A 14,509-nucleotide genomic window follows, 5' to 3' on the forward strand; every position below is an offset into this window, starting at 1 on the left:
ATTTATTCATCCTGGTGCTTTTCATTGACTACAGCTCAGCCTTCAACACCATTGTACCCTCCAAGCTCATCAATAAGCTCAGGGCCCCGGTTCTGAACCCCTCCCTGTGCAACTGGGTCCTAGACTTTCAGATGGGCCGACTCCAGGTGGTGAAGGTAGGCAACAACACCTCCGCTACGCTGATCCTAAACACAGTGCCCCACAAGTGTATGTGCTCAGCTCCCTCCTGTACTCCCTGTACACCCCTGACTGCGTGGCTACGCACTTCTCCAACACAATCATCAAGTTTGCAGACGACACAACAGTGGTAGGCCTGATTACCAACAACGACGAGACATCCTACAGGGAGGACATGAGAGCCCTGGCGGAGGAAAATAACATCTCCCTCAACATCAACAAAACGAAAGAGCTGATATTGGACTACAGGAAACAGCACAGAGAGCACGCCCCCCATCCACATTGATGGGGCCGCAGGGGAGAGGGTCAAAAGCTTCAACTTCACTGAGGACCTGAAATGGTCCCTCCACACTGTGGTGAAGAAGGTGCACAAGCAAACTCTCACAAACTTCTACAGCTGCACCATCCAGAGCATTCTGTTGGGTTGTATCACCGCCTGGTACGGCAACTGCACCGCCCCCAACCGCAGGGTTCTCCAGAGGGTGGTGCAGTTAGCCTAACGCATCACCAGGGGCACACTGCCTGTCCTCCAGGACATCTACAGCACCTGGCATCACATGAAGGCCAAGAAGATCATCAAGGACCTCAGCCACCCGAGCCACGGCCTGTTCCCCCTGCTACCATCTAGAAGGCGGAGACAGTACAGGTTCATCAAAGCTGGTACCGAGAGACTGAAAAATAGCTTCCATCTCCAGACCATCAGACTGTTAAGTTAAACAGTCATCACTAACCGTCTACCACCTGGTACTCTACCCTGCACCTTAGAGACTGCTGCCCTATGTACATAGAGTCATTGAACACGGCTCACTTTAAAAATGTTACATAATGTTTATTGTTATGAAATCGTTTCTGTAGTTAGAAACAGATAAAATTAGCAGTCCTCCAACATTATTTTGATCTCTGAAAATGTAAGCTAATTGATTACTCACTTGATATACTGTATACAGTGCCCTCCGTAATTATTGGGACAGTGAAGCATTTTCTCTTCTTTTGGCTCTATGCTTCAAAACTTTGGATTTGAAATCATCAATGACTATGAGGTTAAAGTGCAGACTGTCAGCTTTCATTTGCGTGTATTTTGATCCATATCATGTGAACCGTTTAGAAATTACAACACTTTTTGCACATAGTCCCCCCATTTTAGGTGAGCAAAAGTATTTGGACAAAATCAGTTATATGTGTATAAAGTAGTAAAAAGTTAAGTATTTGGTCCTATATTCCTTGCACACAATGACTACTTCAAACTTGTGACTACACATTTGTTGGATGCTGTCTGTTTTGGTTGTGTTTCAGATTATTTCGTGCCCTATAGAAATGAATGGTAAATGTGTTGTGTCATTGGAGTCACTTTTATTGTAAATAACAACATAATATGTTTTTAAACACTTCTACATTAATGTGGATGCCACCATGACTGAGGAAAGTCCTGAATGAATCGTGAATAACGATGAGTCAGAAAGTTACAGACGCACAAATATCATACCCACCAAAAAGAGTATGTTATTGTAATGCTGAGAGGTTAGCATGTCTTTGGGGTATGATATATGTGCGTCTGTAAGTTTCTGATTCGTCATTATTCACAATTAATTCAGGACTATCCGTAATCATGGTGGCATCCACAGTAAACTAAACTGGGGGGGACTATGTACAAAAAGCACTGTAATTTCTAAACGGCTCAACCGATATGGATGGAAATACCCTCAAATTAAAGCTGACAGTTTGCACTTTAACCTTATCGTCATTGCGTCATTCCCAATCAAAAGTGCTGGAGTACAGAGCCAAAACAAATACAAATATGTCACTGTTCCAATACTTTGTAGCTCACTGTACATTTTGTATTCTCGACATAGCTCATCCTACATATCTACTGCTGTACATACCTTTTTCTTTTCTTACTTATTTACTGTCCATACTGTCTATACACACCACATATTTATATTCCGGACTCTGACATTGCTCGTTCTGATATTTCTTCATTTTTTGTTCCTTCTTCATTTTTTCTTCTTTTTTACTTTCTTGGAATTATTTGTGTTTCAGTATTGTACTGTTAGACATTTCCTGCACTATTGGAGCTAGAAATGCAAGCTTTTTGCTGCGCCTTTAACATCTGCTAATCTGTGTACACGACAAATAAACGTAGATTTTATTTGATTTAGTAAGGATACAGCTACTGAGATTACACATTTGATTTAACTTTGAGGGCTAATTCCACATGTGGACAGCATATCTTAACGTACACTGCGGTAGACCATTCAATATGACAATTGTAGGTATTCCATTAAACATAGAGAATGAATCTGATACATCTGCATGGGTCCTTTCCCTTTGTTTCCCTATGGTCAGGTTACAGTAGAACAAGGTCGTCTAGTCATCTGTGAAATGACATTGTGCAGGACACGGGTAGATAACAGGCTGCCTGGCTACCCATCCACATCGCTCTGGCCAACTAATGTTTCTTCTCCCCGATGAGTCTGTATTTGCCTCCCTCCCCGACGATTTCTAGAACGCGAACACATTCTGACCGTTCTGATTGGTCCCAGAAACCAATGAGTTGGGCCAGAACCCGCCTACGTGACGATGTTATCAACTTTGATACTCCGATTGGTTACAGACGATCCAATCGCGAATGAGTTCGTTTTGTACGACGCCGCTCATTCTGAAGTCACAAAAACAACTTCTAGGACGGCAGTTTCAGACTGAACGTATGTAGCAATCGATAGAGCAACGGAATTTAATTCAGGGAGACTCGTCATTCAAGATAAGAGGAACCACCTGGCTAGCCTAAGCTGTAATTTCCACTCTTTTCTCTCCACCTTGCCACCAAATCCACTCCCTCTCCCTTTCCTAAGGTCAAGAGTGAGTCTCTCATATCGACCTCACCTGCTGTGGGAAATCACCTTTTAAGTACCCTTGCTTGACTGGTTCTCTGTGTACTCCTTCACTCTCCTGCTGTGCTTTACTTCCTCTGTAGCCTGGTGTTCATTAGAAATGCCTTATTACCGGCCAGGGTAGTGGGCACACAGGTATGTAGCTAATTGTCAATTGGGAAAACAGATGTCTGGTCCTCCTGAGTAGCCATTTTATTGGCTCTACAACAAGGTACTGTAACCCCGCAGTCCAAAAACCAGGGCGGAACAAGAAAACCTCAAAATAAAACATGTCCAATTCTTCACAGCATAATCAAAAAGGAAATTGCACAACTGAGGTCCAACACAGTAACCCGTTTGTCTGTCTACTAATAAAAAAGAAGAGAAATGGAGAAGAAAGGAGTTGAATCAGGATAAAGTCTTATTTTATCTCACGAACATCAATTATTTAATACAATAGGGACCATTGGGTTCTGGTGTCTGGAATACTTTAAGAGGTATAGGAATGTTTTCACTTCTCATGCTGAGGAAACACGGAATGATCCAGATTACAGCCAAATCGAAGTTCTGGCTTCCTCAAAAAATGCCAAAGTACTCTCAAACAACCTGTAATTATCAGTCTTCAATCTCCATTAGCTCTGTGGTGGACAAGCTCAAGAACTGACAGGCAAACGTAGAATCTCTGGTATTCTTGCTACAGTATGTGATCATGAGTATGGGGTTCACAATATATATTCTTCTATAACTCTTGATGTTGACAAATTCATGACATTACAATCATGCCAGGCTTATTCAGAGTGGCAGGTCATGAGTCATTGAACTGAAGACTTCAAGCAGCAGTGAACAGTACAGGTCATGCACAGTATTATTAGTTGTAGGAAGAAGTGATGACACTTACAGGAGGTCCTCGTGGCCCAATGATGGACAGGCCTGGCTCCCCTGGCGCTCCCTATGGACAGATAGACAGACAGTGAGAAGATGCACCAACAGTGGAACAAAATAATACATCTCTCAAAGTCTTAGCCAGCTCACCAGATGTTCTCCTTAGTAATTCTGTATAATATGTACAACACTCCACATGAATACAATGGTAAATTAGGAAAATTATTTCAAAAATACCATCTGTAACACATATAGTAAGTCTAGTTCCTACACACACTTAATCTTTCCCACATTTTAAGCAAACAAGCCTAAGAGCAAAAGTGTTCTTATTTCTATACATTTTCAGCAAAGTCTCATTTCAAACCATACTTTAAACCTTGACAGCAGTGCTCAGAAGGTCAGCAGCACTGCTGTAAAAACAGGGGAAAACTCTCTGGGCTCCTTTGGCACAAAGTGGGTGATTTGCACAGTGTCAGCCCCATCCATACAGACCTATGGACCCTTCCAGCAAAATCTCAGAACCCATTGGGACCAGACAGGGCCTGCTCGGGTTTCCAGCACTTTCCCTAATTAGCATTCTCCCCAGAAACCTTATCACTGGGACATCTTTGATAGCCCAACCAGCCATCATAAACGCAGGTGATTTTAATGTTTCTCAACAAATGCTTACTGGGGAGCGGAGGAATTTGTTTTCACACTCTGATTAGGTGGGTTTGTCGCCTTGCAGCGCTACTGGAGAAGATGGATTGATGGTGCCTGTGCCTCACAGTGGCCAAAAGGCAAACCACTAAGAAAAATGGCTTGCTACAGTGCAGAGGTCTACAGTTACTCCCATCGTACAGAGATTCACCAAACTGGACAAATGAAGATCTACATACATTGCATTCGGAAAGTATTTAGACCCCTTGACTTTTTCCACATTTTGTTACGTTACAGCATTATTATTTATTAAGTACATTTTGTTCCTCATCAATCTACACACAATACCCCATAATGACAAACTGAAGAAAAAAAAAGTGAAATGTTTGCAAATTTATAACAAATAATAAACTGAAATACCTTATTTACATAATTATTCAGACCCTTTTCTATGACACTCGAAATTGAGCTCAGGTGCGCCCTGTTCCCATTGATCATCCTTGAGATGTTTCTAAAACTTGATTGGAGTCCACCTGTGGTAAATTCAATTGATTTGACATGATTTGGAAAGGCACACACCTGTCTATATAAGGTCCAACAGTTGACAGTGCATGTCAGAGCAAAAACCAAGCCATGAGGTCAAAGGAATTCACCGTAGAGCTCCGAGACAGGATTGTGTCGAGGCACAGATCTGGGGAAGGGTACCCAAACATTTCTGGAGCATTGAAGGTCCCCGTGAACACAGTGGCCTCCATCATTCTTAAATGGAAGAAGTTTGGAACCACTAAGACTCTTATTAGAACTGGTCGCCCGGCCAAACTGAGCAATCGGGGAGGAAGGGCCTTGGTCAGGGAGGTGAGCTTCAGTTTCTCTGTGGAGATGAGGGAACCTTCCAGAACGACAACCATCTCTGCAGCACTCCACCAATCAGGCCTTTATGGTAGAGTGGCCAGACGGATGCCACTCCTCAGTAAAAGACACATGACATCCCACTTGGAGTTTGCCAAAAGGCACTTAAAGGACTCTCAGATCATGAGAAAAAAAGATTCTCTGGTCTGATGAAACCAAGACTGAACTCTTTGGCCTGAATGCCAAGCGTCACGTCTGGAGGAAACCTGGCACTATCCCTACGGTAAAGCATGGTGGTGGCAGCATCATGCTGTGGGGATGTTTTTCAGCTGCAGGGACTGGGAGACTAGTCAGAATCGAGGCAAAGATGAACGAAGCAAAGTACAGAGAGTTCATTGATGAAAACCTGCTCCAGAGTGCTCACGACCTCAGACTGGGGGCAAAGGTTCACCTTTCAACAGGACAACGACCCTAAGCACACAGCCAAGACAACGCAGGAGTGGCTTCGGGACAAGTCTCAATGTCCTTGTGTGGCCCAGCCAGAGCCTGGACTTGAACCCTATCAAACATCTCTGGAGAGACCTGAAAATAGCTGTGCAGCGACGCTCCAAATCCAACCTGACAGAGCTTGAGAGGATTTACAGAGAAGAATGGGAGAAACTCCCCAAATTCAGGTGTGCCAAGCTTATAGGGTCATAGCCAAGAACACTCGAGGCTGTAATCGCTGCCAAAGGTGCTTCAACAAAGTACCGAGTAAAGGGTCTGAATACTTATGTAAATGTGATATTTCAGTTGTTTATTTTTCAAAATTTGCTAACATTTCTAAAAACCTGTTTTTGCTTTGTCATTATGGGGTATTGTGTGTAGATTCATGAGGGGAAAAAACATTTAATCCTTTTTAGAATAAGGCTGTAACATAACAAAATGTATGCCCTTCTAGAGCGGTCAGATTACTGGTGTTGGAAAGGGTCAACCTCAAGAGCCCCAAAATCACGACTAAGACCAGAAACCACCCCAACAAATACATACATTTACAGCCAAGGCCTATGAAACACCAAGGACAGAGACTGCCTTTGAGATTTCATTTCCTCCAATATGAAATTCTCCCATACCCATAAAGTCAGCCGCAAGTGGCCAAGTGGTTCTCTCTCTACTTAACCAATTCATCATTGTTTTCCTTTTCTCTGGTATTTCTGCCGGTCACTTGCCTCATACACTACGACCCACCACCAAACCCACAGAACTCATTTGCTTGAAAGTTTTAAGAGAAGAATATAAAAGCTGCCCAGCCGGAGCTGGACTTTGCCAGTTCCACTTGTGTTGGCTCTGTCTGTTCTGGAGAGGATGTTTTCATATTTAATGAAGATCTTCAACCAAGCATCCCTGTCTAACCCCTGTGTTTCCTCATCCTCTCTCCTGGCACCCAGAGCTAACCACACACAGAGGGAAATGGGCCACAATATTACACTCCTAAAACAATTGGTGTAGAGAAATATGAGGAAAGCCATTGGATTGTTTTGGACCCAGATCTGTTGAGACCTCCCAAAGCCAGTGCCGTTGTCTGGTTCTCCGTTTAACGTCTTGGTGGTCACATTAGTCTACCCATAACTCCTGAGGCTCTCCGCCGGCAGGCAGACTGGCTGAGCCATATTGGAGTTGTTTGGCTAGCTTGCTACTCTCTACAGCACGACAGTTAAGAATGCAACGCATGTTTCTCCTCTAGCCACACATTCAGCTCTGCACATCACAAATCACCTCAAGTTTGATGAAAGTGAATCCACAAAGCGGTTGCTTTGTAGATAAATCTGATCGCTTTTGCAACTGTGGCCATTTAGTGGACTGGAAACGTCGGCATGGTCAGATTACTATTGGCCATCCGAGGGAGTGAACACATATTGAGATCTCCGAGATGGAAATAAGATGACATGGTGATGCAATGCACCACCACCAACGCAGATTTGTCATCATTGTATATAATTCCAAGTCGTAGGGTTCTGAAACCTATAGTGGAATTTGCTGATACCATGATCTCCATAAAAGTCATAAACGTTCTAGAGGGAGCCTTAAGTTAGAACTCTGAGACTCTTATGTGACAATTCTTTGCTATTCTGTTCCATTGAAAGAAAAAAACACAGGTAATCCAACCAGGGTGGGAAATGGTTTTCAGAATGTGACCCTAACACCCTTTAAAAATACAGACCTAGGGGCCCTTGAAATAAATCAACTATAACCTCCATACACTACTGTACAGTGAACAAGTGTGTGCTTTTAACCACCCCCAGCACCACCACCCACTAAGACTGCTGAAGCCTCTCTCCCTGCCTTCTCTCCTGCAGGCTTTGGAGGGTGGCTGTTCCAACAGATTACCCTATAGACTTACCTTCTCCCCTGCGTATCCTTTTAACCCCTGGTCAGTCACAGCCGACACAGTCGCATGCAAAGTGTGAAGGAGGAGAGAGACACAGAGAGAGAGGAACCGGGGTTAGACAGGCACAGAGAGACACAGGGCATGCATCAGCCTCAGAAGTGGTCATAGGGAGAGGAAGGGAAGGGAATGGGGGGTGGGGAGAGGAGGCTGGGCTGGGCTGAAGTCTAGGGCCACGGGGAGCTGTCTGGTGTCGAGACGTACATTCTCACAGAAGTAGTAGTGAGTGAAGGGAGGGGAGAGGCAGTGAGCCTGGGAGCGAGGGATAGGCCAGAAAAAAGGACTTCCTTTGAGGAGGCGCTTGAGGACCACAAAGTAGTTTAACTCCTCTACACTGTGTGAAATATTGCGTACTCTGCATGGGCCTCACAGTTGGAGCAACACTGTAGAACGCCCCGGGTTGGAGAAGGAGGGAGTGCTTTTAAAGCCAGAATTTCAAGCCCACAAACTGGAGTCGGATTTGTGAGAATTCACTTCCAGTACGATGACTGAGCAAAACAGAGAGAGCCGAGGTGCTGGTGTCTATCTAAATGTTGCGGTGGGAAAATTGCCTTGAAATATGGCCATATCCAAAATACACACATCTAAATAAATGAGAAAACTAAAAGTGTGCGTGCAACATGTCAGCGCAACCTGTTATCCTCATCTTTAAAATAAAGAATGTGTGCATGTAATGTCTCCAGGCAATTCCAAATCCGGTAAACAAGTAGCATTTGATTTGAACGTTTCCCTAAAGGCGTTCTGAAAACTACAAAATACACATGGAATCACAAAAACATGTGAATATATTCAGTATCAAGCCAAAAAAGAAACATGGGGAAGTTGTGTTTCTAAAATATATATATATTTTTTAATGTCTGATAAACAATTGGCCTAAAACAAAATCATTGTGTTCTAATAAATGAATGAATAAATTGAAAGCTACAAGTGTGAAAGAGGGTGGGAGGGGAGGGGCGAGTAACGGAATAATGGATGATGCTTTACAAAAAAACAGAGCATTTTCCGATCTGTGCCTTTTTGATATTTCTAAGACTTTTCAGTGATTTGGCATGTTTGTATGTAACTACTGTAACACGATCAGCTCCGTTAACATGATACAATGTCTGTTAAATGGCTTTATAAGCAGTCATAGGCATTTATGACATGACGCTTTAAAAGCAGGTCACGTCCACACACACTACAAGTGCAAATAATAGGTTACATGAGCAACTTATAAATGCCATTACTGTATATAAGAGCCTTGTTTGTGAAGTTGAATTGTCAGCATCATGCAAACATGCCAAGTTACAGTACAACTACTGTACATACAGTGCATTTGGAAAGTATTCTGACCCCTTCCCTTTTTACATATTTTGTTACCTTTAAGCCTTATTCTAAAATGGATTAAACACAAAAGAAATCCTCCTCAATATACACAGAATACACCATAATGACAAAGCAAAAACAGGTTTCAGACATTTTTGGCATATTAATATTTTTTTTTAAACAGAAATACCTTATTTACATGTGTGTTCAAACCCTTTGCTATGAGACCCGAAATTGAGCTTGAGCTCAAACCCTTTGCTATGAGACCCAAAATTGAGCTCCGAGACAGGATTGTGTCGAGGCACAGATCTGGGGAAGGGTACCAAAAAAGTTCTGCAGCATTAAAGGTCCCCGTGAACACAGTGGCTTCCATCATTCTTAAATGGAAGAAGTTTGGAACCACCAACACTCTTCCTAGACCTGGCCAAACTGAGCAATCGGGGGAGAAGGGCCTTGGTCAGGGAGGTGAACAACAACTCAATGGTCACTCTGACAGAGCTCCAAAGTTCCTCTAAGGAGATGGGAGGACAACCATCGCTACAGCACTCCACCAATCAGGCCTTTATGGTAGAGTGGCCAGACGGATGCCACTCCTCAGTAAAAGACACATGACATCCCACTTGGAGTTTGCCAAAAGGCACTTAAAGGACTCTCAGATCATGAGGAAAAAAAATATTCTCTGGTCTGATGAAACCAAGATTGAACTCTTTGGCCTGAATGCCAAGCGTCACATCTGGAGGAAACCTGGCACTATCCCTATGGTGAAGCATGGTGGTGGCAGCATCATGCTGTGGGGATGTTTTTCAGGGGCAGGGACTGGGAGACTAGTCAGGATCGAGGCAAAGATGAATGGAGCAAAGTACAGAGAGATCCTTGAATCAAAACCTGTTCCAGAGTGCTCAGGACCTCAGAGATTTAGAGGATCTGCAGAGAAGAATGGGAGAAAATCCCCAAATACAGGTGCCAAGCTTGTAGCGTCATACCCGAGAACACTCAAGGCTGTAATCGCTGCCAAAGGTGCTTCAACAAAGTACTGAGTAAAGGGTCTAAATACTTATGTAAATGTGATATTTCAGTTTTGCAAAAAATTCAAAAAAACTGTTTTTGCTTTGTCATTATGGGGTATTGTGTGTAGATTGATGAGGGGAAAAAGATTTCATCCATTTTAGAATAAGGCTGTAACGTAACAACGTATGGAAGGGGTCTGAATTACTGAGCTCCGAGAGGATTGTGTCGAGGCACAGATCTGGGGAAGGGTACCCAAACATTTCTGGAGCATTGAAGGTCCCCGTGAACACAGTGGCCTCCATCATTCTTAAATGGAAGAAGTTTGGAACCACTAAGACTCTTATTAGAACTGGTCGCCCGGCCAAACTGAGCAATCGGGGGAGGAAGGGCCTTGGTCAGGGAGGTGAGCTTCAGTTTCTCTGTGGAGATGATGGGAACCTTCCAGAACGACAACCATCTCTGCAGCACTCCACCAATCAGGCCTTTATGGTAGAGTGGCCAGACGGATGCCACTCCTCAGTAAAAGACACATGACATCCCACTTGGAGTTTGCCAAAAGGCACTTAAAGGACTCTCAGATCATGAGAAAAAAAGATTCTCTGGTCTGATGAAACCAAGACTGAACTCTTTGGCCTGAATGCCAAGCGTCATGTCTGGAGGAAACCTGGCACTATCCCTACGGTAAAGCATGGTGGTGGCAGCATCATGCTGTGGGGATGTTTTTCAGCTGCAGGGACTGGGAGACTAGTCAGAATCGAGGCAAAGATGAACGAAGCAAAGTACAGAGAGTTCATTGATGAAAACCTGCTCCAGAGTGCTCACGACCTCAGACTGGGGGCAAAGGTTCACCTTTCAACAGGACAACGACCCTAAGCACACAGCCAAGACAACGCAGGAGTGGCTTCGGGACAAGTCTCAATGTCCTTGTGTGGCCCAGCCAGAGCCTGGACTTGAACCCTATCAAACATCTCTGGAGAGACCTGAAAATAGCTGTGCAGCGACGCTCCAAATCCAACCTGACAGAGCTTGAGAGGATTTACAGAGAAGAATGGGAGAAACTCCCCAAATTCAGGTGTGCCAAGCTTATAGGGTCATAGCCAAGAACACTCGAGGCTGTAATCGCTGCCAAAGGTGCTTCAACAAAGTACCGAGTAAAGGGTCTGAATACTTATGTAAATGTGATATTTCAGTTGTTTATTTTTCAAAATTTGCTAACATTTCTAAAAACCTGTTTTTGCTTTGTCATTATGGGGTATTGTGTGTAGATTCATGAGGGGAAAAAACATTTAATCCTTTTTAGAATAAGGCTGTAACATAACAAAATGTATGCCCTTCTAGAGCGGTCAGATTACTGGTGTTGGAAAGGGTCAACCTCAAGAGCCCCAAAATCACGACTAAGACCAGAAACCACCCCAACAAATACATACATTTACAGCCAAGGCCTATGAAACACCAAGGACAGAGACTGCCTTTGAGATTTCATTTCCTCCAATATGAAATTCTCCCATACCCATAAAGTCAGCCGCAAGTGGCCAAGTGGTTCTCTCTCTACTTAACCAATTCATCATTGTTTTCCTTTTCTCTGGTATTTCTGCCGGTCACTTGCCTCATACACTACGACCCACCACCAAACCCACAGAACTCATTTGCTTGAAAGTTTTAAGAGAAGAATATAAAAGCTGCCCAGCCGGAGCTGGACTTTGCCAGTTCCACTTGTGTTGGCTCTGTCTGTTCTGGAGAGGATGTTTTCATATTTAATGAAGATCTTCAACCAAGCATCCCTGTCTAACCCCTGTGTTTCCTCATCCTCTCTCCTGGCACCCAGAGCTAACCACACACAGAGGGAAATGGGCCACAATATTACACTCCTAAAACAATTGGTGTAGAGAAATATGAGGAAAGCCATTGGATTGTTTTGGACCCAGATCTGTTGAGACCTCCCAAAGCCAGTGCCGTTGTCTGGTTCTCCGTTTAACGTCTTGGTGGTCACATTAGTCTACCCATAACTCCTGAGGCTCTCCGCCGGCAGGCAGACTGGCTGAGCCATATTGGAGTTGTTTGGCTAGCTTGCTACTCTCTACAGCACGACAGTTAAGAATGCAACGCATGTTTCTCCTCTAGCCACACATTCAGCTCTGCACATCACAAATCACCTCAAGTTTGATGAAAGTGAATCCACAAAGCGGTTGCTTTGTAGATAAATCTGATCGCTTTTGCAACTGTGGCCATTTAGTGGACTGGAAACGTCGGCATGGTCAGATTACTATTGGCCATCCGAGGGAGTGAACACATATTGAGATCTCCGAGATGGAAATAAGATGACATGGTGATGCAATGCACCACCACCAACGCAGATTTGTCATCATTGTATATAATTCCAAGTCGTAGGGTTCTGAAACCTATAGTGGAATTTGCTGATACCATGATCTCCATAAAAGTCATAAACGTTCTAGAGGGAGCCTTAAGTTAGAACTCTGAGACTCTTATGTGACAATTCTTTGCTATTCTGTTCCATTGAAAGAAAAAAACACAGGTAATCCAACCAGGGTGGGAAATGGTTTTCAGAATGTGACCCTAACACCCTTTAAAAATACAGACCTAGGGGCCCTTGAAATAAATCAACTATAACCTCCATACACTACTGTACAGTGAACAAGTGTGTGCTTTTAACCACCACCAGCACCACCACCCACTAAGACTGCTGAAGCCTCTCTCCCTGCCTTCTCTCCTGCAGGCTTTGGAGGGTGGCTGTTCCAACAGATTACCCTATAGACTTACCTTCTCCCCTGCGTATCCTTTTAACCCCTGGTCAGTCACAGCCGACACAGTCGCATGCAAAGTGTGAAGGAGGAGAGAGACACAGAGAGAGAGGAACCGGGGTTAGACAGGCACAGAGAGACACAGGGCATGCATCAGCCTCAGAAGTGGTCATAGGGAGAGGAAGGGAAGGGAATGGGGGGTGGGGAGAGGAGGCTGGGCTGGGCTGAAGTCTAGGGCCACGGGGAGCTGTCTGGTGTCGAGACGTACATTCTCACAGAAGTAGTAGTGAGTGAAGGGAGGGGAGAGGCAGTGAGCCTGGGAGCGAGGGATAGGCCAGAAAAAAGGACTTCCTTTGAGGAGGCGCTTGAGGACCACAAAGTAGTTTAACTCCTCTACACTGTGTGAAATATTGCGTACTCTGCATGGGCCTCACAGTTGGAGCAACACTGTAGAACGCCCCGGGTTGGAGAAGGAGGGAGTGCTTTTAAAGCCAGAATTTCAAGCCCACAAACTGGAGTCGGATTTGTGAGAATTCACTTCCAGTACGATGACTGAGCAAAACAGAGAGAGCCGAGGTGCTGGTGTCTATCTAAATGTTGCGGTGGGAAAATTGCCTTGAAATATGGCCATATCCAAAATACACACATCTAAATAAATGAGAAAACTAAAAGTGTGCGTGCAACATGTCAGCGCAACCTGTTATCCTCATCTTTAAAATAAAGAATGTGTGCATGTAATGTCTCCAGGCAATTCCAAATCCGGTAAACAAGTAGCATTTGATTTGAACGTTTCCCTAAAGGCGTTCTGAAAACTACAAAATACACATGGAATCACAAAAACATGTGAATATATTCAGTATCAAGCCAAAAAAGAAACATGGGGAAGTTGTGTTTCTAAAATATATATATATTTTTTAATGTCTGATAAACAATTGGCCTAAAACAAAATCATTGTGTTCTAATAAATGAATGAATAAATTGAAAGCTACAAGTGTGAAAGAGGGTGGGAGGGGAGGGGCGAGTAACGGAATAATGGATGATGCTTTACAAAAAAACAGAGCATTTTCCGATCTGTGCCTTTTTGATATTTCTAAGACTTTTCAGTGATTTGGCATGTTTGTATGTAACTACTGTAACACGATCAGCTCCGTTAACATGATACAATGTCTGTTAAATGGCTTTATAAGCAGTCATAGGCATTTATGACATGACGCTTTAAAAGCAGGTCACGTCCACACACACTACAAGTGCAAATATTAGGTTACATGAGCAACTTATAAATGCCATTACTGTATATAAGAGCCTTGTTTGTGAAGTTGAATTGTCAGCATCATGCAAACATGCCAAGTTACAGTACAACTACTGTACATACAGTGCATTTGGAAAGTATTCTGACCCCTTCCCTTTTTACATATTTTGTTACCTTTAAGCCTTATTCTAAAATGGATTAAACACAAAAGAAATCCTCCTCAATATACACAGAATACACCATAATGACAAAGCAAAAACAGGTTTCAGACATTTTTGGCATATTAATATTTTTTTTTAAACAGAAATACCTTATTTACATGTGTGTTCAAACCCTTTGCTATGAGACC

At 43.5% G+C, this 14,509-nt stretch overlaps 1 protein-coding gene across 32 annotated transcripts in view; it reads right to left on the reverse strand.

Moving 5' to 3' along the window:
- col13a1 (collagen, type XIII, alpha 1) overlaps positions 1-14,509 on the reverse strand; it is a 116,631-nt gene that overhangs the window by 38,698 nt on the left and 63,424 nt on the right. For 20 of the 32 annotated variants that reach the window (XM_014153945.2, XM_014153943.2, XM_014153941.2 and 17 more), the window contains 2 exon segments: positions 12,931-12,957; positions 3,943-3,993 (listed from right to left, as the gene is read on the reverse strand). In XM_014153945.2, the coding sequence (XP_014009420.1) occupies positions 3,943-3,993; positions 12,931-12,957 (78 nt within the window). 32 annotated transcript variants of the gene reach the window in all.

This window comes from Salmo salar, chromosome ssa18 (assembly GCF_905237065.1).
Source record: "Salmo salar chromosome ssa18, Ssal_v3.1, whole genome shotgun sequence".
In the NCBI taxonomy this organism is placed as follows: Eukaryota; Metazoa; Chordata; class Actinopteri; order Salmoniformes; family Salmonidae; genus Salmo; species Salmo salar.